The sequence below is a fragment of the Amblyomma maculatum genome, unplaced genomic scaffold (assembly GCF_055883805.1).
Source record: "Amblyomma maculatum isolate TAMU_Amacu unplaced genomic scaffold, ASM5588380v1 scaffold_27, whole genome shotgun sequence".
Taxonomy (NCBI): domain Eukaryota; kingdom Metazoa; phylum Arthropoda; class Arachnida; order Ixodida; family Ixodidae; genus Amblyomma; species Amblyomma maculatum.
Window position 1 is genome coordinate 2,244,859 of NW_028146752.1, and position 23,266 is coordinate 2,268,124.

The window sequence follows — 23,266 nt, forward strand, 5'->3', positions numbered from 1 at the left end:
GGAGTACTCTGGATGCCACATTTTCGTACCTAGGTTTCTGCGCCATGCAGAACATGAATCCTGCGACAACCAGAGCGATGACTGCGAAGCAGGCGGCCCAGATCAGCGGTTTTGTGGCGGCTCCTGTTGCACGGGGAAAAAAATGTACATGTGAAACAAATCACATGTAGTCACTTCGTTTCTTGCTGCAAAATTTGCGTTAGCGCTAATGCTGCCCTCGAGCCGAACAACGTTGCCACTAATCAGTCAGAAGTACGGTGGTTCAGACAACGCGCGCGAGTGGTGTGGATTATTGCAGCAATCATTGCGTGGCATACAGTAATCCCTCTCCTTTCTCCCAGCACGTCGGCTCTAACCGGTGCCTGTAGTGTCCCTCAGGTCACAACAGACTTTCCCTTCTTGCTCTCTCCGTGGTGGCTCAGTGGTGTTGTAACATCTTGTGTGTGTGATGGAAAATGAAGCTTCAGAAGTCATCACATTAGCACGCTTGACAACTAAACCCAACGACGCGGGTCTGGCGCAATATTGCCTTTCCAGAGTGAATGATTTACATTTACAAAAACACCTGCTCCACACGCAGTGCCCAACACATTTTACTTCTTCTGCGAAAAGGATAAGTACACCTAGCGCCCAGTGCACTGGATGGTAGATACAATTCACCGGAAAAAGAAGAAAAGGGCCTTGAGCACACTTTACTGTCACCGTATCATGCACCAATGAATTAGTAAACTGGACGGGAACAGGAGCTGCTAGTTTTTTACGCAGCCAGGCTGAGTATAGTTTTCCAGCAGCGTTGAAAATATGAAATACAATACAGACTCAATCGCTGGTGCTGTTTTTCATGCTTATTTCTTGAGCGCCAGTCTTCGCATTTTCACAAATGATGAACTGAAATATACGAATTACCAATGTTTTCATCCTGACTACAGTTTTAGCATAGTTAGCGAATTACACATTCTTGCTTCATGCGCCAACGTCCTTTCGGCGACCCCACCCTGACGCAGCTAGAGAAGATCCGGCAACTGCAGATTTTATGAAGGACGGGGTGATATCATGATAGGAAAACTGGCCACCCTGTATACGCAATGCCTGGTTTCCGTGAGGGTGCCGGAACCATGGAAGAACGCAAGCATTATCTTAACTCATAAGAAAAAGAACAATAAGGACTTGAAAAATTAGACCACTCAGCTTACTATCGTTACGTATAAGGTATTCGCTAATATAATCAGGATAACCTTTAATCAAGCAAAACATGAAGCAAGTTTTCGGAAAGGGTACTTTACTATCGATCATATCCATACCATCAAACAGGTGATAAAAAAATGCTCGGAATATAACCAGCCTGAAATATAACATAGCATTCATTGGTAACGAACATCGACAAGGAAAACGCCTTTGAGTCAGTAGAAACCTAGGCGGTGATGCAGGCATTGCGAAATCAGGCTGTAGACGAGCCGCATGTGGAAGTTCTGGAAGATATATATAGTGGCTGCCTAGCAACAACAGTTCGGCATAAGCTAACCAAATTCCTATAAAGAAAGGCGTTAGGCAAAGAGACGACCTCCAAAGCACTATTCACAGCTTGCTTGGAGGAAGTATTCAGGAACTTGCAATGGGAGCAGTTAGGCATAAGGCTAAATAGATAACACCTCAGTAATCTGCGATTCGCTGATACCATTGCCTGTCTAAGTAACTCAGGAAATGAACTGTAAAGAATGAGTTAAGACCTTGACAGGAAAAGCAGAAAGGTAGGCTTGGAAATCAATATGCAGAATACTAATGTAATGTTCAACAACCTCGGGAAGGAACAGCAGTTTAGCTCAGGTAGTTAAACACTGGAAGTAGTAGGCAAATATGTCTACTTAGGGCTGGTAATAACCGCAGATCCGGGCAATGAAAGGGAAAGAAAATAAAGAATAAATTTGGGATGGAGCGCATTTGGCAAGTGCTCATCGGTTATGACTAACAGCTTACCTGTATCGCTCATGAGGGCAACATACAACAGTTGCATCTTACCTATGTCAAAATGGTTCTACTTAAGTTGAGGACAACGCACAGGGATTTGGACCAAAAAATGATAGAGGTAATGGTAAGGGATAGGAAGAGTGCATAGTATATCAGAGAAATAACTTAATAACATTCTAGTGGAAATAAGAAACAAAGAAATGGGCATGCGCAGAACATCGAAGACAGGAAAACCGAGGGTCGCTTAGGGTAACAATGTGGATGCCAAAGGAAAGAAAGCGCAGCAAGGGCTGGCATAAAGTTATGTCGGCGGATGAGGTTAAGTTCGCTGGGGTCAAATCGATACAGCAAGCACATGACCGGGTTAACTGGAGGAATATGGGAGAGGCCTTCGCCCTACGGTGGGTATAGTTAGGCTGATGATGATTGCAACAGGAATTCGTTGACCAACTACTGCCGAGCACGCTCGCTGCTGTCGCTGCCGCCTACTGCTTAGTTCTTTTGAGGGCGCAGGTCCGCCCAATAATGAGTTCAGGCAGTACAGCGTGAGTCCCTTCGTTTGCTGGTTTTGGCATCGTCTCCAAAACGTTACATTATCTAGAGTCCAGTGGCTACAATGGTCCGTTGGATAAGGACATGACTATTATTATGTCTAGCAGTCGTCTTGTTTTGTACGTTTTGCATATCAAATGTGCTGAGACTCGCTCCGAAGGGATTTAAGCAGAGCAACGTGATGATGTTCGCGGATGGACGCCGCGTTTAATGCGATCCCGTACCGCTGTAGACCAAAACATTAAATAGGACTGCGGAATCTGCATTGGAGTAATGCGAAAGCACGGATGCTGCTGTTGGCTGCTTGTGGTTTTTTTCTAGTTGCTTAATTCACTTCTTGTTTACTCATTTTAATCTTTGTTTCTTTCAAATTTCACGCCCATCCCATCCTATGCCTTTTTTCGGCTCTACTTCCGGTTACGTGACGTCACATCTTCTACGTCTCATTAAATCACTTCTTGTTTATTCATTTTAAACTGTGGTACCTTCAAATTGCGCGCCAATCCCTTCCTATGCCCCTTTTCGGCTCTGCTTTCGGTTGCGTGATATCACATCCTCTACGTCACAATATTCACTTCTTGTTTATTTATTTTAGTCTTCGGTACTTTCAAATTGCACGCTAATCTCTTCCTATGCCCTTTTTCGGCTCTATTTTTGATTTCGTGACGTCAGACACGCTACATCACATTAACTCACTTCTTGTTTATTTATTTTAGTCTTTGGCACTTTCAAATTGCGCGCCAATCTCTTCTTGTGCCCTTTGTTGGCTCTACTACCGGTTACGTGACGTCACATCATTGACGTCACCCTAATTGACTGCCTTAATTAACCACTTTAGTCTTTGGTACTTTCAAAATGAGCGTCAATCCTTTCATAGGCCTTTTTTGGCTCTACTTCCGGTTGCGTGACGTCACATCCTTGACATCACAATAATTCACTTCTTGTTCCACCTTTTTTTATATTTGGTACTTTCAAATTGCGTTTCCATCCCTTCCTATGCCATATTTCGGCTCTACTTCCGGTTGCGTGACGTCACGTCATTAACGTCACCCTAATTGACTGATTTAATTAGCTATTGTAGTATTTGATACATTCAAATGCGGCGCCAAGCCATTCGCTAATGAGACCTTTATTTTCATTTTTTTGCCTACAATAATTACTTAATTAAGCCACTGCCACAATTATTTTTTCGCACACAACATTACATCACGCTATATCGATCGACACCACTCAGTAACCTCTACGACTTCTCAATTACTCAAAAATGCTGCGGACACGATTTTTCGTGTTTTGCCTCTAATTAATTCTCTAATTACCTTATTGGCCTCATTATTATTTCGGACAGAACATTACGTCACCCTCTATCAATTGACACAATCCATTAACCTCTACCACTTCTCAATTACAACTGCTACGGACAACTTATGCATTTCTTGCCTTTAATTATTTACCTAATTAACGTATCGGCCTAATTATTTTTTCTGAAGCAACCTTACGTCAGCCTCTATAGACTGACACCACTCATTAACCTCTACCACTTTTCAATTACCCGCAACTGCTGCGGACACAATTTTGCGGACGCGGTCTGCGGACAGAAATCTGTGAAAATAGCGAAGTAACGCTTTCGCGTTAATGAGTAATTCCCCGCAGCTTACAAGTGGCCGTCGCTTACTCCACAGCTCTTGGCACTAAAACAGATTTGGTCCTTCTGCTGTGCGATGTCCGTGCAAGTTAAAGATCCCCAGGTGGTCGGAATTGCTCCGGAGCCCCCCACTACGTCATGCCTTTCTCTTTTTCCACCTTTACTTCCATCTTCCTCCCTTCCCCTACTGCACGGTACAGGTGTCCACAGAACAAGTGTGACAGATACTACGCCATTCCTGTCCACTGAACCAATAAGTTCTTGTTACAATGGCATCAACTATCAGCCCTTAAAACAGAAGACAAGCGGGCAGGGCAGATGGAACGCCACTTATAGCTTGCTCCATGAAACGCATATTGCATACACAAGAATGACCACTCCCTTCTTACACATTGGTAACTTTTTTAACCAAGTTTCCTTAGGCTAATTTGTTTTGGGAAGAATGTGAGAATGCGCGGGTTTCGTCGCATATACATACGCGCAACGCATCATGTCAATGGCCTAAAGAAACAAAAAAAACTACCGTGACTGCGCAAGATGCAAGTGTGTGATGCTGGCACACGTCAAAGCGCAAAACTGCAGAGAAAGAGAAAACCGAGACTTTTAGCTTGAAAAAGTAATAATATTGTTACTGAGCGGTATTCGCTGGCCGTGCTGACGAAAAAGAAGTGCGACAGACTTCCAGAAGAAGAAGACGCAGACGAGTGCTGTGCTGTGATCATCCTCAGTGGTGTGGACAACTGCCGTACTGTGAATATTTCCCGTAACATCTCTTGGTGGAGGTGAATCTTTCGATCCCCGTCACAAGCTGGATCTCCGCAGCAGCCGACGCATCATTACCACCACTATGACTTCTGACGCCGCTACATCTACTGCCGCCGCACCTGCTGTCGTCATGGCCCATCCCCGTGACCCCGGAACCGTCTGTGGGACCGACGACGTTGATGTCGACGACTGGCTGGCCTTATACGAACGAGTCAGCAAGCACTACAGGTGGGATCCCACACTTATGCTTGCTAATATCATCTTTTACTTGACTGGGACAGCGCGGGTGTGGTTTGAGACGCATGAAAAGGATCTCACATCTTGGGATATCTGTAAGCAGCAGCTCCACGACCTCTTCGGAAAGTCCATTGTCCGTCACCTTGCCGCCAAAAAGGCACTCGCTTCTCGCGCGCAAACGTCTACAGAGTCTTACATCACTTACATACAGGACGTCCTATCCCTGTGCCGCAAAGTCGACCACGCCATGCCTGAGGAGGATAAAGTCGGCCACATAGTAAAAAGCATTGCCGACGATGCTTTCAACCTCCTTTTATGCAGGGATTGCTCCACCGTGGACTCTGTACTACAAGTGTGCCGACGTTTCGAACAAGCGAAACAGAGGCGCATATCTCATCGTTTCGACCGTCTACCGAACACGGCTGCCAGCTCTTCCTGTGTCGATCTTCCGCCTCCTCGACCGCCAACTAATGACACTACTTTGACCCGCATCGTCCGCCAAGAGCTCGAGGCAATGATTCCTGCAGCTTCACTCTCGCATACCACCGACAATACCTTGGCTACAATATCACTTATTCAGGCTGTTGTTCGCCAAGAGGTTGCCAATATGGGTCTTCCTTCTACCTGCCGCACCGACATCGTGAATTCAGGACCTGCCCCTCCAGTAACCGCCGGTTTCGCGCCCCGATATCGGTACCGCAATCCGAATGAGTGGCGTACCCATGACAACTGTCCCATCTGCTTTACTTGTTCCCGCGTTGGCCACATTTCCCGTCACTGCCGTAGCCGTTGGTACACGCCATCTCGTCAGTTCACCTACGTCGACCGCCGCGGAGACTATGCCCCTCGCTACACCTCACCTCGCCCCGACCAAACCATTGTTGACCCCGGTGTCCCTGTTCGTCCTGCCAACCGCTCACCATCCCCGCAGACCCGACGCTCGCGTTCTCCTCTTCCTCGCCGCCGTTTGTCCCCGACATATTCCAGCCACACACCGGAAAACTAGCCAATGCAGCTCCCGGAGGTGACGCTGCATTTGTGACCCGGACTGAAAAACCTCTGCTGACCCCTGCCCTACAAAATAATCGCATCGACGTCCTTGTGGATGGTGTTCCCGTTTCTGCTCTCATTGATACTGACGCCCAACTGTCCGTTCTCAGCTCCTCATTTCGCCGTCGCCTCAAAAAAGTCCTTACTCCAGCTGTCTCGCCCACAGTTCACGTCGCCAATGGAAGCCCTGCTGCCGTGGTTGGCATGTGCACAGCGCGAGTTACCATTGGTGGTCGTCATGCTCCAGTGTTGTTCACCGTCCTCCAAGAATGCCCCACGACGTTATCCTTGGCATTGACTTTTTAACAGCCCACTCTGCCCTCACTGACTGCTCTACCGGCCTACTTCGCTTGTACCTTCCGCTCTGCTCTGAAGATCCCTCCTGCTCACCCCGCCTTCGATCAGCAGAGTTCTGCCGCCTTCCTCCTGAAGCTGCCGTCTACATCCCTATGTCACCATTTCCACCCGTCCCAGACGGCGACTATCTCGCGTGTCCCATTACTGATGTCATCTTGCAGCGGCACGGCATCCTTCCTCATCTGATTGTGCATATCTCCCAGAACCGCACCACTCTCCCGTTCCTTAACTTCAGCTTATCAGCTCAAGCTCTGGCCGAGGGAATTTCACTCGCAGAGCTATCGCCGATGATTGATTGTGCCATTTCAGCTCTGACTACCGATAACCCAAATGCCGTCCCTGCAACACTTCCCTCGTCCTCTACATCGCGCCCTGATCCTGTTAAAAGCATGATTGCAGCTGATCTCCGGCCTGAATTCGCCGCAGAGTTAAAACAGCTTTTTTCACCTACAGTGACCTTTTTGACTTCGGTACCCGCCCACTGGGTCAAACCACAGTTGTCAGTCACCGAAATGACACCGGTGACGCCAGTCCTATTCACAGGCGGCCCTATTGTGTTTCGCTTGCCGAGCGACGCGTCATCCAAACAGAGGTCGGCAAAATGTTGGCGAACGACATAATTGAGCCTTCGAGTAGCCCCTGGGGATCCCCTGTTGTGTTGGTCAAAAAGAAAGATAACAGTTGGAGATTCTTCGTTGACTATCGTCATTTAAATAAGATAACCAGAAAAGATGTGTATCCTCTTCCACGTATAGACGACGCGCTTGTTACTTTGCACTGAGCCAGCTACGTTTCGTCCATCGACCTACTACTGGCAGATCTCTGTCGACGAGAGAGACCGTGGAAAAACAGCGTTCATCACCCATGACGGCCTTTATCAATTCAAAGTCATGCCTTTTGGCCTTTGCAATGCCCCAGCAACCTTCGAACTTATGATGGACTCTTTGCTCCGAGGCTTCAAATGGACCACTTGTTTGTGTTATCTTGACGACGTAATAGTTTTCTCGTTTTTCTCGTCTACATTTGAAAGCCATCTCCGTCGCCTTTCTACAATCCTAGCGCTTTTTCGCCACGTGGGACTGCAACTAAACTCCAAAAAGTGCAGCTTTGGTCACCGACAAATCAAAGTCCTTGGTCACTTGCTTAATGCTGCCGGCGTTCAGCCTGACCCCGACAAGATTCGTGCCGTCAGAGATTTTCCCACTCCATGTTCATCCAGCGATGTTCGAAGCTTCATTGGCCTATGTTCTTATTTCTGACGATTCGTCCCGAAATTCGCAGCGCTAGCTCGTCCCCTCACCAATCTCCTAAAGAAAGACGTTTCATTCTCCTGGGGGCCTGAACAAGTTGCAGCGTTCTCGGAACTGATTCCTGCTCTCACAACTCCACCCGTCTTGGCCCATTTCAACCCATCTGCCAATACTGAACTCCGCACCGACGCAAGTGGCCATGGCATTGGACTATACTTGCCCAGCGACAACACGGCCACAAAAGGGTGATTGCGTATGCCAGCCGCCTCTTATCTACGTCCGAACAAAATTACTCTATCACAGAGCGAGAGTGCCTGGCACTTGTTTGGGCTATTACAAAATTCGCCCTTATTTGTTTGGCCGGCATTTTACTGTTATAACAGACCATCATGCCTTGTGTTGGCTTTCCTCCCTCAAAGATCCTACAGGCCGTTTGGGGCGCTGGGCGCTTCGATTAAGAGAGTATACATTTTCCGTCGTGTACAAGTCCGGCCGGCTTCACCAAGATGCAGACTGCTTGTCCCGTCATCCCGTCGACTCCCCTAGTCATACCGACTCTGAGGATGACGCATGTGTCTTGTCTATGTCGGCCTTTTCTAACATTGCCGACGAACAACACTTAGATCCTTTCCTCTATTCCATTATCCTCCGTCTGACCTGTGGCCGACCTGATCCATCTCTTGCCTTATATGAACTCCACGAGAACACCCTATACCGACGCAATATGCGACCAGACGGCGCAGACCTTTTGCTCGTCGTTCTTCAACATCTGCGTTCCACCATCCTTGATCAGTTTCATGATGCTCCAACGGCTGGCCACCTGGGTGTTTCTCGCACATACGACAGCCTGCGCCGACGCTTCTACTGGCCGGGGCTCTACCGCTCCGTCCAGCAATACATTGCCGCATGTGAATTGTGTCAGCGTCGATCGAAAGAAGCCCACAACTTTGCCTTCAGGCCATTTGCAGCCGATCCCCATACCCACTGACCCGTTTTCCCGTGTAGGTGTTGACCTTCTTGGGTCATTTCCAGTTTCCGCCTCAGGGAACAAATGGATCGCCGTCGCCACCGATTATGCTACGCGGTATGCTATTACCAGAGCCATCCCGACCAGCTGCGCCACTGACGTCGCTGAATTTCTCCTAGAAAACATGATTCTACATCATGGTGCCCCTCGTGGACTACTAACTGACCGTGGCCGCTGCTTTCTGTCGCGAGTGGTTGACGAAATTCTCCGTTCGTGCTCCGTCCGTCACAAATTCACCACAGCCTATCACCCCCAGACCAACGGCCTCACGGAACGCCTAAACCGTACCCTCACAGACATGCTGTCCATGTATGTGTCTGACGACAACCGGGATTGGGACGTTCATCTACCCTTTGTGACATTCGCCTATCATTCATCAGTCCATTCTACCGCTGGATACTCCCTGTTTTATCTGTTATTTGGCCGACACCCGTTACTGCCCTTCGACACCTCACTACCCGCGGCAGACGCCACCAGTACTTACGCCAGTGATGCCTTAGCCCGCGCTCATGATGCCCGCCGGATAGCTCATGCCAGGCTCTCTGCATCCCAAGGCTCTCAAACGTTCCGGTACCACAGTCGCCACCGTGATGTCCATTACACTCCTGGGTCACTCGTCTTGCTGTGGCTCCCGTGCCGTCGCGTGGGCTTATGTGAAAAACTTTTGTCCCGTTACTCAGGCCCTTACCGAGTTTCGCGCCCCGTGACAGACGTCACATACGAAGTTGTATCTGTGCCTCCGAAATCCTCGTCCAGAGCGCCATCCCCTGAAATAGTGCATGTGTCCCGCCTGAAGCCCTATTATGCACGTTCTGTTTCGCAAACGTAGAACACACCGGGACTGTGCTTTTCCCGAGGGGGGGTAGTGTTACTGAGCGGTATTCGCTGGCCGTGCTGACGAAAAAGAAGTGCGACAGACTTCCAGAAGAAGAAGACGCAGACGAGTGCTGTACAGCACAGCACTCGTCTGCGTCTTCTTCTTCTGGAAGTCTCTCGCACTTATTTTTCATCGTCAGTTGTGTGGACAGCTGCCGTACTGTGAATATTTCCCGTAACAATAATAATAGTAGTAGTAGAAGACTTTATTCAGGCACAACACTTAGGCGCCTAATACATCGATGGCCTCCTGGACGAGCAGGCGCTGTTCTTTACCCTCAGCACCAAGCCAGTCCATCCAGGTCCAGATACTATGGGAGGATGTGGAAAAGAATCCCGATTGCAATGCTACCGGACATGAAAATAGGCAGTGGGAAAGGTTGGCAAAAAAGGAAGGGCAGTTGGGGCATGATGGATCACGACGGAACTTGTAGAGATATAGCCGTGCAGGGGTTATGAGTGTATTAAGCTGTATCTGCCGAATGATATGAGCCTCCCGAATGGAGAGATTAGGATGAGGGTCAGGGTAGAGTTGCGGTCTAAGCGATCAGCATTGTAATATTCGCTGATGGTGGCACAAAGAGACAGTCTCGACCCGCTCTCCAAGGATCTTGGCCAGGGGAGGAACGTTGCCCGGTTACGAGTTCACGGGCGAGCTGGTTCGCCAGCTCATTGCCGTCAATCCCCGAGTGTCCAGGGATCCACCGGAAGAAGACGGGGCAGGCCTGTAGCGCAAGTGCAGCCTCAAGCTCCGTAAGCGGAGACTTTTAGATTGAATGGCACGGATTAGCAGCCTGGGAGTCAGTGTATGTAAGTAGCTGCGGCACAGGTGGGAGAGAATGGAAACTTTGAATGACATGAATGGTGGAGAGAACCTCAAGCGAGATAATATCCGGAGGGTGGAGAAAGGAGCCGCTAGTGTGTGTGACAGGGGTAGATAGACGAGGATGAAAGAGGACCTGGCTTCCGGATCCACAAGGAGCCACATAAGAGGCATCCGTGTAAGCGACTCCATGGGTATTGAAGAGCGGACTATGATGAGAGCCAGCAGCATGTCGGCGGTCAGAATGCAGGACTTGCGACATATTGGCTGTAAGAAGAAGTATACGCAGGTTAGTGACCTTCGGAGGGGAAGGAGCTGGCAGAGGGACTGACTAAATGGGGGGAACGTTAGCCTGGTTGAGAAGCCAGCGTCCATGAACTGTGCCGGAGAGGCGAGCTATCTGTCGGTCGTGGTGAATGGAAAGGAGACTGCGAAGTGGATGAAAAAGCCCAGTATCATAAAGCTTATCGGTGGAAGTGGTTATGGGAAGACAAAGAGCAGCTTTATAAAGGCCATGAATAGCTGTTGCAAGTGTGTTTAGCTGGCTCTGGGTGAATGAAAGTATGGTATAAAGTAAAGGAATTTGTTAAGAGCCAGTGTGCGAGCCAGTCGACAGGCGTGAGCTTCCCTCAGGCCAGAGGACCGTCTCACAACTCGGCGAAGTAAATTGCTGATATGCTGACTGGTAGCGACAGCCGCATGGAGATCCCGGACTTTTCTTGCCGCATGCAGAGGCATGCCAAGAACGCGGCATTGAGAAACTTTGGGGATTGGGGAGCCGCTAAAGGTAAGGGAGATCAGTGAGTTGTGAGCTTGTTGATATGCAGAGTGAGTCAAATGTAGGAGTTCTGACTTCTCGGGCGCGGGAGACAGGCCTGCATGATCAAGAAAACAGAAAATGATAGCAAATTCTTGCTGAATGGTGTCTTGAACATGACCAGGAGATCCGAACGAGCACAACTGTGTGATGTCGTCGGCGTAAAAAAAGTGCTGAAGATCGGGAATAGACGATAACTGAACCGCGACAGGAGCCATGACGATAATAAAAAGGGTGGGTGAAAGAACGGCACCCTGTGAAGTACTGCAGGTGAGACAATGGGGTGTAGAAGTGAAGCTCAATACTCGGAAATGGGCCTCGCGATTAGAAAGAAAAGCTCGAGTGTAGTTATACATGCGGGAACCCGGAGTCGGTGCTGGATAGGCAGGTAAGAATATGGTCATAGGAGACGCAATCGAATGCCTTGCGGACATCAACTGTGACCAAGGCGTGAAGCTTAGGGCTGCCACAGGTGAAGAAAGTATGCTGAAGTATGACGAAAAGGTGCTGTGCAGATAAGCGGGGGCAAAATTCAATGAGGGTATGAGAGAGCGAGTTCGAAGCCTCCAAATGCCGACTTAGCCTAGTGAGCGCCATTCTTTCCATTGTCTTGCCGACACAGGAGGTCAGAGAAATGGGCCGGAGATTTGAAAATGCTGGAGCCTTACCAGGTTTAGGAATGAGACACATAATGGAGGAAGTCCAGGGCGATGACAGAGAGCCTCTTTTTCAGGCGGTGTTATAGAGGTTGAGAAGGTGCTCTTTTGCGTTATCGGGCAGATTGCTAAAAGCGAAGTAAGTGTTTCCATCTTTACTTCTCGATGAAACGCATGTTGCATACACAAGACTGACCGCTCCCTTCTTACACATTGGCAACTTGTTTAACCAAGCTTCCTTTAGCTAATTTGTTTTGGCAGGAATGGGAGGATGCGCGGGTTGCGTCGCATATACACACGCGTAACGGATCATGCCAACGGCCTAAAGGAAACCAACCGTGACTACGCAAGATGCAAGCGTCTGATGCTGGCACACGTCAAAGTGGAAAACTTAAAGTACAACCGCGACTTTTAGCTTGCAATAATAATAATAATAATAATAATAATAATAATAATAATAATAATAATAATAATATAATAATAATAATAAGAAGAATTGGTTCACAGGAAGGGAAAGGCGCAGTATCTGTCCCACTTGCTCTATGAACACCTGAATCACACCGTAAGGGAAGGGAGGAAGGTGGGAGTGAAAGTGGAAAGAAAGGGAAGCCGATAGTGGAGGGCAACGGAGTAATTTCCCCGCCCCCCTGAGGATAAAAGGAGATACGGTTAGCTTGTAAAATGCACAAATCCAATCCAGAGCCTACTTCAGCAGCAATAGGCCGAGCCTCGCGATCCCGCTTGCGCCCCTGGGTCGACACTAGATCGCTCCAGTGGTGGAGCTGCGCCCAGTAGGCTGAGCGTGAGTGAGTGAACTTTATTAACTGCTCGGGGATCTTTTTCTTCGCCTCTTCAACCGAGGATGACGAGCGGTTGGCGCCCCCAGTCCAGGGCACCACTGGCTTTCGCCAGTTTGCGAGCTCTGGTGACCGGCAGAGCTGAGCCCCCGAGTCAGAGCTGGACAGCAAAGCCTCCCACTGTCTTTCATTTTGGTTTTCAATTTTTTGTAGTTGATGTGAGCTGCATTCCCATGTTATGTGGTACAGGGTAGGGATCTTCCCGCACCACGGGCACTCGTCTCTGAATGTCGTGGGATGCATCATGTGTAATATGTGTAAATTAATGAAGGTGCCCGTCTGTAGCCGCCTCAGATCTATGGCCTCCTCGTTGCTGAGCTTTTTATGCGGCTCCGGATATACTTTCCGCAAGCCTCTGTAGTGTTGTAGTATTGTGGTGTAGTCAGGGTCAAGCGGAATCAGGTCCTCTGTCGTGAGACTGTAGGTAGACGGTAGGTTGCATGTCCTTGTGCTACCCTGTCTGCGTACAAATTCCCCGTGATCCCTGCATGCCCCGGAATCCACACTAGTGTTTGAGTGTATTGTTTTGTTGGCTGGCTTTTGAAAGGATTTGGTGCGCTACCTTAGATAATTTACCCCGTTGAAAATTTCTGCACGCGGATTGAGAGTCTGACAGTATCGTCAGACTCTCTCCCGTTTCTCTTCCTTGCCTAATGGCCAGTGCGATAGCCACTTCCTCTGCCTCCGTGACTGTACAGTTTTGGATCGAGGCGCTAACTACCTCCCGGCCTTCGCAGTCTGTGACCGTGGCTATCGCCCTCTTTGCGTTGGTTTCGTATAAGTCTGCGTCGGTGAACCTTGACGTGTCTTGTTGACCGAATTTTGTTTCATAATACTCTGCCCTTGCCTGCCTTCTTCCCGGGTGTAGGCGGGGGTCCATGTTTCTTGGTATGGGCCGAACTCGGTACCAATTTCTGACTTCCCGCGATACCTCTCTTGTCTTGTTATAAGCCTGCAGGTGTGTGCTATATCCCAGTCTTTCCAACACCCGTCTTCCCGTCCTCGTTTGTAGAAGTCTGTTTAGCTGTGACTTGATTTTTAGCTTCTGCTAATTCTTGTATTGTATTGTGCAGACCCAGAGCTGCTAGCTTGTGGTTCGGTGTGTTCTTGGGGAGCTTGAGTAGGCTGAGACAAGTTTCCCATGAGCGAAAGCTTGAACTTTATTATGGAACCATAGCGAACTAAGTTGCTGCGGATGAGCAGCTCAAGTGTGGCGATGTCGAAGGCTGCTGCTCCCTGAAATGCAATTTGGAAAGCTGATTTAGAGCTTTCCACTTAACGCTGCGCTAACGCTGCCTCCCGCTTTCTCGTTTCGTGTCTTTTTTACCTCTTATTTCTCGCGACACTAAGCTGACGGAACATGAATGTCCGAGCGCAATCACACATTTCTTCTCCCTTTTCCCCATGAGTGCTCCCTCCACTACATTTTCGGGGACGTCGATATTGGGGCTACGGCTGGAGGATATCAAACAGGATTGCCCGCGGGACGCGCAAGATAGCTAGGTTTTCCAGTACAACTGCATTTCGACCTTCTTCATTATCTCCAGCGCTGAAAATGCTGAAAACGTTTCTCGATTACTCCATCCGTCTAGCCATACACAGTTTGAAGCAGACCGTGCGTTTCCGAGACGCCACTTGTCAGACGATATTATACTGACGGTGCTGCAGTGGACATTATCAACAAACTCTCAAGCACAAGCTTCCCCTAAATCTGTGTTTGAAAAGTTCAAAGCGAATTTTGAAAGCGTTAGAAGCGCGAATATCTATCTGTCATATTGTAGTTCGTCACCTTGTTTGGTTGCTGGTGGTTATATGTTCATTTTACTAAATTTCTTTCATTTCTCCATAAACTCCAGAACAGGATATTGGGAAACGTAGAACGTGGCTAGGAACGGCTGCCAGATGGTTGAGACATCTCATGCGAATTTTAGGTAGTGATGCTCGCTGATGGCAAAGCAATGGATTCTGCCTAAAGACAAGGATAGCTACATCAAAGAAGTGAAGCGTATCGTACACAAAGAGCGTACGAATTTTTCACGACAGTGAGCCCGCTGCTAGGGCAGGACAAGGTTAACCGAGATCAATGAGAAAGGTCTCCAGCATACGCAGTTAGGATCACTCCTGTCACTTTTACACATTCTTATGCACCGCGTTATGACGTTGAAAGAGAGCTCACGGCCGCCGCAGACTCCCCAGGGCGAGGGCCTTCCCACGCACTGACAGCTGCCACGTTTGCAGTCTAGGCCAGGGTCTGTGGCGGCGCACTGCTCGGTCCAGACGCACTTCTCGGCCAGTCCGCGCTGGGGCTCGCACAGCGGCGCCAGCCTCTCCCTACCGCTGGCGCTTAAGACGAGCACGGGCCGCTCGACGGGGCAGCCACAGGTCCCTTCGATGCAGACCAGGGCCCCGGGGCAGCCGGCATCGGCGGCGCACGAAGGGAACGCGATCGACGCTGTGCCGTTGCCCAGCTGCGCTGGATGGGGGCTACTCGCGTTTGGGGAGTCGGACGTTAAGAACCTGCAAGCACGCGTTATCACATGCGGGTGTTGATCCAGATGACCGCTCATTCCCGTTTGCAGAAAAGAACTGGGTCATACATTTATTCCATGGATTCTTAATGGGCAGTAAACATGATTTATTACAACGATCGTTATTACCCTGTTTTGAAGCACGTCTTCTTAAAGCAGCAGTCACATAAGCACATAAGTCACAGCACATAAGAAATTGTGCCCTGAAAATTAGTGGCTGGCATTTATATTTTTGTTTAATTCCGCGCACTTCTCTCGCTGTAATTTCAGTGTGCAATCCTCAGTTCTCTTTTACTGGGTATTGTTTCCAACGAATTAAGGAAATCTTGAGCAATGGTACTAAAACAGTGGAAAGGACGTCTTCATAAGGAGAAGTGGACATTACGACGCTGGAAGCAATTGAAGTTTTCTTGCCTGCAGCAAAATAGGCCGCACATACGTGAGAGCAACCTCAACCGTTACCAAAACAAAAAAACAACAACTATTTATTCAGCGCGCGATTATAACATGCGACAAACTGTGTCCCATTGACGAACTTGTACTCTTTTGACTTGAACCTGACAGAGCTTTCGCTGACGCATTCAGTGCCTAACTGCTTGATTTAAAAGCTTCTAAGATATCTCGTTCTGTGTGTGTTTTATTGCGGCTGGGTTCGGGAATGTGACATAGTTTTCCACAGGTTGCCTTATCTCTCTCAATCGATATTTTTGATGTTTTGGTAGCGTTCGTGGTTGCTGTCCCACATGTTGACCCTTTTTGGGAGGGACCCTAGCGCAGCGTGGAGCTATCGGCCGCATGGCGTACCGCCTTCGTCGATTTTCTGCTCGAACGGCGTAAAGCTGCACAACTGCGTCCGTAAAGTAAGCAGGATGCTAGACAAATAATCGTACTAAAGCCGCTCAGATTTCCGTCACATAGAGCAGCTCTTCGCATCACCGCGCGACGAAGGAGCTAGGCATAACGCCTGCGGCGCGCCCTCCGCTGGCAGCGGGTACTGCAGCTGGTCAACCTCTGAACATGGCGCTGCCAGATAAAAATTCTACGACCCAACGACTCTGCCGTGGTTAATTCCTAAAACCAGTCAGAGTACGGACCACCCACTATTTCGCCGGAGCAAGACGCCATTTTCTTGCGAAAGCAATACCACTCCCTTTTTACAGCCCTTCGTGTAGCCACGGTCGGTAGGCACGTTTGACCTTAAATGACCCCAGATGACTGTGGCGTCCTACTAGCTGCGAGAGATCGGCTACCAAGTCGAGTCGCCGGGTGGCGGCAGTCGGTAGGCACGGCGAGCCGCGGATGAGATGATGACGTCACTCTGACGTCATACCAGCTGCGAGGGATGGGCTACCAAGTCGAGTCGTCGCGAGGCGGCGGTCTGTAGGCACGCCGCGCTGCAGCGGGAGCCACGCTGCTACCGAGTGGAGGCGCTGCGTCACCTCATCTCTCGCGGTTGAAAGGAGGATGAGGAAAATGATCGGTGGGGGTGGTGGTAAATTTCCAACAGATACAGGGTAGGCGTCAACCTACCCGGTGGGTGGTGGTGGAAAATGATCGGTGGGGGTGGTGGTAAATTTCCAACAGATACAGGGTAGGCGTCAACCTACCGACGGCCTGGAGCCCTTGGACCCAGACAGCGTGTTCGGCCAGTCGGATTACACCTAGCTGAGTCTTAGGATGTGAGCTCAACAGTAGAGTCTCCCAAAATTATTCCGTTTTGTCTGTTCATTTATATTTTTTATTTCTGGACACGTCCATATCATATGTACAAGATCCGCCTTATTCTGACATAGTTTGCACCTATCTTAGAATTGCTCCGGGTACCACTGACTTAAAGTAGCTTAGTTCGGAAAAGTCCTTGTTTGTAAGCACCTCCAAATGCTTTCTTGGATCTTATTTAGTGTCTTGTCTGCCGGTGAGCATACTAACCTGTTTAGTCGATAGTGCTCTGTAATCTCCTTGTAGCTGACTAGCCTGTCCCTGCTAAGAGTGTACTGAGGATCAGAGCCTACCCGGAAGGTGAGGCCACGGGCAAGCTTATGAGCTCCCTCATTTCCCTGAAGCTGGGAGTGGGCTGGTGCCCATATTAGCCGGAATATTCTATCATCCTGACAAGTTCTCAATATCCTTTTTGCCTGTGGAGAGACCTTTCCCTTGAGAAAGTTGCATAATGCTGTTTCGGAATCACTTATAATTGTAGCCATTGTACCTGCTATTGCAAGTGCAATCGCCACCTCTTCAGCCGTGTGGGCTAAACTCGTCCTAATGGAGCCGCTTATTCTTAGATTTTGTTCATCGGACACAACTGCCACCATAACATGCCTTTCCTCATACTCGACGGCGTCGACCTAGACCACGTCCTGTTATTTCCTTGATATACCTTCTGCAGCGTTTCCGCCCTTTTCTTCCTTCTTTCCTGGTGATGCTCTGGCTGCATGTTTTGAGGCAGAGGGAGGATTTTGAGTCGCTTCCTGACTTCCATCGGGACATCCGTCTTCTGGTCCTCTTGGCTTTCGTATCAAATACCTAGTTTTAGCAGTATGCTTCTTCCTGTCCAGGTCTTTGCCAGTCTGTCGTACTGGGAGATTTGGTTGGCCTCTATAACCTCTTCCAGCGTATTGTGCATCCCCAGGTTCATTAGCCGGTTCGTAGACGTACTAATGGGGAGACCAAGGGCTGTTTTTATGCTCTTCCTGATGATGTCTTCAATCTTATACTTCTCGCAGTAGGCAATTTGTAAATACGGGACTGCATAGGCGATCTTGCTTATGGCAAAGACATGTACAAGTTGTAGGAGGTTTGCTTCTCTCATGCCCAACTTGCGAGTTGCGATGCGTCTGATTAGACGTATCGTTTGTTGAGCACAGCCTTCGAGTTTCTTTATAGCTTCTCCGTAACGACCCTTTTCCTGCAGCCACATACCTAGGATCCCAATCTTGTCCACTCTAGGAATGGGAGCTCCATCTGCCTTTAGTTCGATTCTAGGTTGTTCTTTGTCGACTCTGCTGCGTGGTGGCTAGTACATGAGCATCTCGGATTTTTCGGGAGAGCATTTCAGGCCTCTAGGAGTTACGTATTCTTCAACAATTTGCACAGCTGCCTGAAGGATGTCTTCAATTTGTCAATCACTACCTCTCGTGGTCCACAGTGTGATGTCTGCGTAGAGGCTGTGATTTAGCCTGTCAATTTCTTCTAGCTTTTTTGGAAGCTTGTTGAGTGCAACATTGAACAGCAGGGAGGAGAGGACGGAGCCCCGGGGTGTTCCTCTGCTGCCCAGTGTAAACTTGTCCGACTTGTGTTCTCCAATTTGGATGGTTGCTTCTCGCTTTGAGAGAGAGTCCCTTACGTAGTTGTAAGTTTTTTCTCCTACGCCGAGATCTTGTAGGTTTCCCAGTATTGCTTGGCGTTTGACGTTATTGAAGGCCTTTTCTAAGTTCAGGCCCAGGATAACTCGCATGTCTTTAGTCTACGCTTCAATGATCTGGTGTTCGATTTGCAGCATAATGTCCTGGGTCTACAGACCAGGTCTGAAGCCAGTCATATAATTTGGGTAGAGTCCGTTGTCTTCCATGTGTCTGTTTAGTCTTGTCAGGATGACGTGTTCCATGAGTTTCCCCAAGCACGATGCCAAAGAAATTGGTAAAATTGGTCTTAGATTTTCAGTCTGTAGCTTTTTGCCGGGTTTGGGGATCATGACGACCTGCGCTGTTTTCCATATGGTGGGAAGACGTCCAGTAATATTGCATCTATCTTGCGAGGACAGCGATTGAGTCGTCGTCCAGATTTCGCAACATTTTGTTGCTCACACCATCCGGCCCCGCTGCTGACTTTGTTTTAAGGCGAGCAATTTCAGCCCTGACTTCTGTTTCTTCTATGGGTCTATCCAGGTCCAGGTTCGGCAGCCCGTGGTAGTCTGCGAGTGCTTCAGGAACAGGCGTTCCCCATAGCATGCCTGTAATTTTTCAAGGAGCTCCTTTTCCGTCCCATCATAGGAATGGACAATATTTTGAATGTTTTGCTCCTGCACTGACTTGCAACCTTTCGGCTCCAAGAAGTTGCGTAGTAGCTGCCATGTTTTCGCTAGTCCTATGGATCTTTCCATGCTATTGAATGTAGATTCTCAATTTTGTCTACATAGCTGAAGTACATATTCTTCCATTTCTTTGTTGAGCCGGGCAGTCTGTGGCGTACGGTCCTCTTCCATCTTTGTTGCTTTAGCTTCTTCTCTGGTCCCTTTTTGGCTTGCCATAAGTGCAGGAGACGGCTGTCTACTTCCTCCAACCCTGCTTCTTTAGGCACCTTTGTGGTTGCTTCTTTAACATTTGCACGAAGCGCTGTTGCCCACTCTTCTATAATTGTGATTTCTCCGCTTCCTATTTGGCTTCTGATTTCCCTGAAGGTTTCCCACTCCACTAATGTAGCCTTCTTGCATTTCATCCTTCGCCGTCCTTCTTCCACCACAGTTTCGATGATGTAATGGCCACTGCCAAGGTTCTCTTGAGTGTTACACAATGTGGCGTCTTTTACATGGCTAAGAAAGGTCAAATCCGGAGAAGTGAATTCTGTCACGCTGTTTCCGCTTCGTGTTGGGTTCTGTGGATCCGTTAACCGCGTTAGCCTTGCTGTTGCGCGTCTTGCCAGAGGATCCGGCCCTTTTTATCTTCTCACTTGCAGCTCCACGCTGGGTGTGGAGCGTTAAAGTCGCCTAATACGATCAGTGCTTTGTTGCTGGCAATTTTCAGTCTTTCGGAATAGTGTGCCGAAATTGTCCTTTCTCTGCCACGGAGTGCTGTATACATTCAGGATGGAAAGGCTTTCTTCTGTCGTCTTGTTTGGTATGAGTTCGACGAGGACGTGGTGAATGTTTTTAACCTCCGTGTCATGCCTGATTGCTGTTATGTTTCTCCTAATTGGTGTAGCCACCCGCGGTTTCTCCTCTTCCGCGCAGAAAGCTCGATACCCCGTTAGCTTTGCTTTTATTCCTACTTCTTGCAACGCGATTGCTTCCGGATTGTCTTTTCCACTATGAAGTTGCTGCAGAACCGGCCTTTTACGGCGATATCCACGACAATTCTAGTGCCAAATAGTGTGCTTGCTATTTTTGATGGCCATGATTAGCTATATTTCCGTTTGGTGGCGTCCGTTCCGCATCCAGCGCGGCGAAGCCCGCATCTATCTCATTGAACTTGATAGTGAACGCATTTAGTGGCGCCCTGATTGCCGCAAATTCGGCAGCTATCTCCTTAAATAAGACATCGAGTTTCTGCTCTAGCTTTCGGTCGATAATTTTACTGACCTCTTCTAATGTTATCTTTTGATCCTTCGATTCCTGGGCTTTCCTCTTCGCTGGAGGCGGGGCATCCTCTCTGTATCCTGCTTCGCTGTAGCGCTCGAGCTAACCTGCATTCTAACGGCGCTCTGTTGCTGTGATGCATTAGGATTTTCTAGTTTTTCAACCTTTTTTTAAGACTCATTTTCTCTGAATAGTTTGTGTACCAGCTGCCTACGTTTTGTAAGCTCTTCGGTATGGTGCTTATTCTTTTGGGTGACTCTATTTGCCCAGCTCGCCTGGTTTTCGATCGTTGTTTCGGATATTGTCCGGCCCATGGTTTCGCTCCTAGATCTTGTGCCACCTCTGGATTGGTTCCTGGAACTCGACCGGCCCCTGGATTGGTTCTTCCGGTCCCCGAAACTGGATCTTGATCGCAATCCACTCCTCTCCAGTCTCGGGAACGAACTCAATCGGAACGGCTGCTGTTGTGTCCCCGGGATCCCGATCTGCTTTGTAGGCTCGCCAACATCACTGATGCCTTCTTTGATTCTTCCTTGACTCGTAGTTTCGGCTCCCACCGTCGTTTTTTGACTATGTATGGGGTTTGGTGGCGTTCCTTGCTGTACTTTGCGGCGGTAACATGCCTCCTTGCAGCACAGCTGACACTTTGGGTCACACTGGTGTTCCTCGAGGGGGTTCTGTATGCCACATCGAAGACATACTGGGTTGCTGGGATCAATACAGACTTCAGCTTGGTGGCCCAAGCTACCGCAGATACGACAGACTTCATACTTCTTTTTGTATAGTACGCAGCGGTGCGGCAAGCCGCACGAGTAAATCACGTACCGTGACACCCTTTCCGTCGCAAAAAGTACGATTACGGATTCCGTCTTTTCCATGCGTCTAGCGCCGAGAATCTCTGGGTTTCCGCCGTGTTGAAAGCGTCTTTCGATTTCTTCCTGGCTGCGGTCAAACGGAAGGCCGTGGATAACACCTTTTCCGCAGTTCTCCGCAGCCGTGAGATACGCTGACACTTCGTAACTCTTTTTCTCTACCTTAATTTCGTGGATCAGCAAATAGCGGTCTGCTCTTTTTCTACTAGGTGTGCTAACGAGAATGGTGTTCTGCTTCTTATTCTTGCAAATGGTGCCCACTTGCATTTTTTCGGCACTGAGAACAGCGGCGTTCCATATGGCCTCTTGAATTTGCGCTCCTCTAAGGAGGCCGAGATGTAGTCAGCCTTTCGGGCGAACAACGATTTTTTAGTCTTCTGCAGGCAAACGCAGCTGTTGTGATGTCACCGAGCGTTCTGCCAACTCGAAGAGCCTTCTTGGTTTCCTCGCTGCCTGGCCCACTTCCATCTTGGATTCTTTGGTTGTCTCCTCTGATGTGCTTACTTCCTCGCTTTCTGTGGGCTCGCGCATCCCTGCTGCGGTCGTAGCTCTTTCGGCGAGATGTCCTCGCCATCCACTTCGACGTATTTCATCCCAGGGCGAGGCACGACCGGTATATAAATGCTCGCGCTTGCTCAGCTGAGGCAGCTTGCCCTGATGGGCTCAGGGCACGTAGGTCAACGCCGCTTGCGGCGGGGGCTATCCTGCCAATGATTTTTATCTGTTGCAGGCCGTCATTGTACCCGCCACCACTTCGGTGGTGGACGACGGCCGACGGTGGACGACGGCCCTCTTCTTTTTTCTTCCTTGTCTATTTTCTCTCCTTTCCGCACGAGGCAGCGGAGGTGGCTCAGCTACAGAGCCAGTAGCAAGCCCATGTATTTTCTTTTATTGCGAAAGCAATACTGCTTTCACTTTCAAGCCTTTGCGGTGCGACGGCGGTGCACATGAAGTGACCTTTCGCATGAACTCTGTGTGACGTCACTCCTCAAAGCTGGGCGACCAAGTCGCGCCGTCCGTGAGAGACGGCGGTGCGCATGAACGGCGGCCTAACTCCCGCTCTCTCCGCCAGGAGCGCCACAGATGTTATGACATCACGCCTCAAAGCTGGGGGACCAACTCGCGCTGTTCGTGAGAGACGGCGGTGTGCATGAACGGCGGCCTAATTGCCGCTCTCTCCGCCGTATCCAGAGTGAATCATTGTATAACCACCACAGTCTAACCATAGCAAGCATATCCATAAGCACCACCACAAGCCAAACATTAGCTGAACCTGGGCGTAGCCACGGGTATTGCTTTCGCAACCTACCGGACTGAACCAAGGTAAGCCTCTGCCAAAGTTTTTGTTTCTTCCTACAGCCACAAAAACAACAACAACAACAGCTGAGGCAGAGAGATTGGAAGGAGGTGGTGAATAGAGGCAGTTCCTGGCCCTACGGGGCAGGGACTAGAGGACCTACATGTCCGTCGTTTAGACGGACATGAAAGCTCTCTAGCTTGCAGCGCTGGCTAGCCAGCCATCGAATTTTATCTGTTATAGGCTGTCATTGCACCCGCCACTGCTTCGGTGGTGGACGACGGCTGTTGCGGCGCGCTGATGCACTCGCTATTCATCCTGATAAACAAAAAGAAAAGTCACGCCGGTCTCGATGAACCCGGGAAACGACCGCGGGCTACAGAGACGGATGAAGAGCGAGAA

The 23,266-nt window shown here is 49.2% G+C and overlaps 1 protein-coding gene across 1 annotated transcript in view; it reads right to left on the reverse strand.

Annotated features, from left to right (window-relative positions):
- Positions 1–15,441, reverse strand: part of LOC146170941 (uncharacterized) — a 214,072-nt gene extending 198,631 nt beyond the window's left edge. The window contains exons 1-2 of the mRNA XM_084586700.1: positions 15,051–15,441; positions 30–123 (exon numbers count right to left, since the gene is read on the reverse strand). Coding sequence (XP_084442826.1) covers positions 30–123; positions 15,051–15,441 — 485 coding nt within the window. The remainder of the gene's footprint in view (positions 1–29; positions 124–15,050) is intronic.
- Between the last annotated feature and the right edge of the window lie 7,825 nt (positions 15,442–23,266).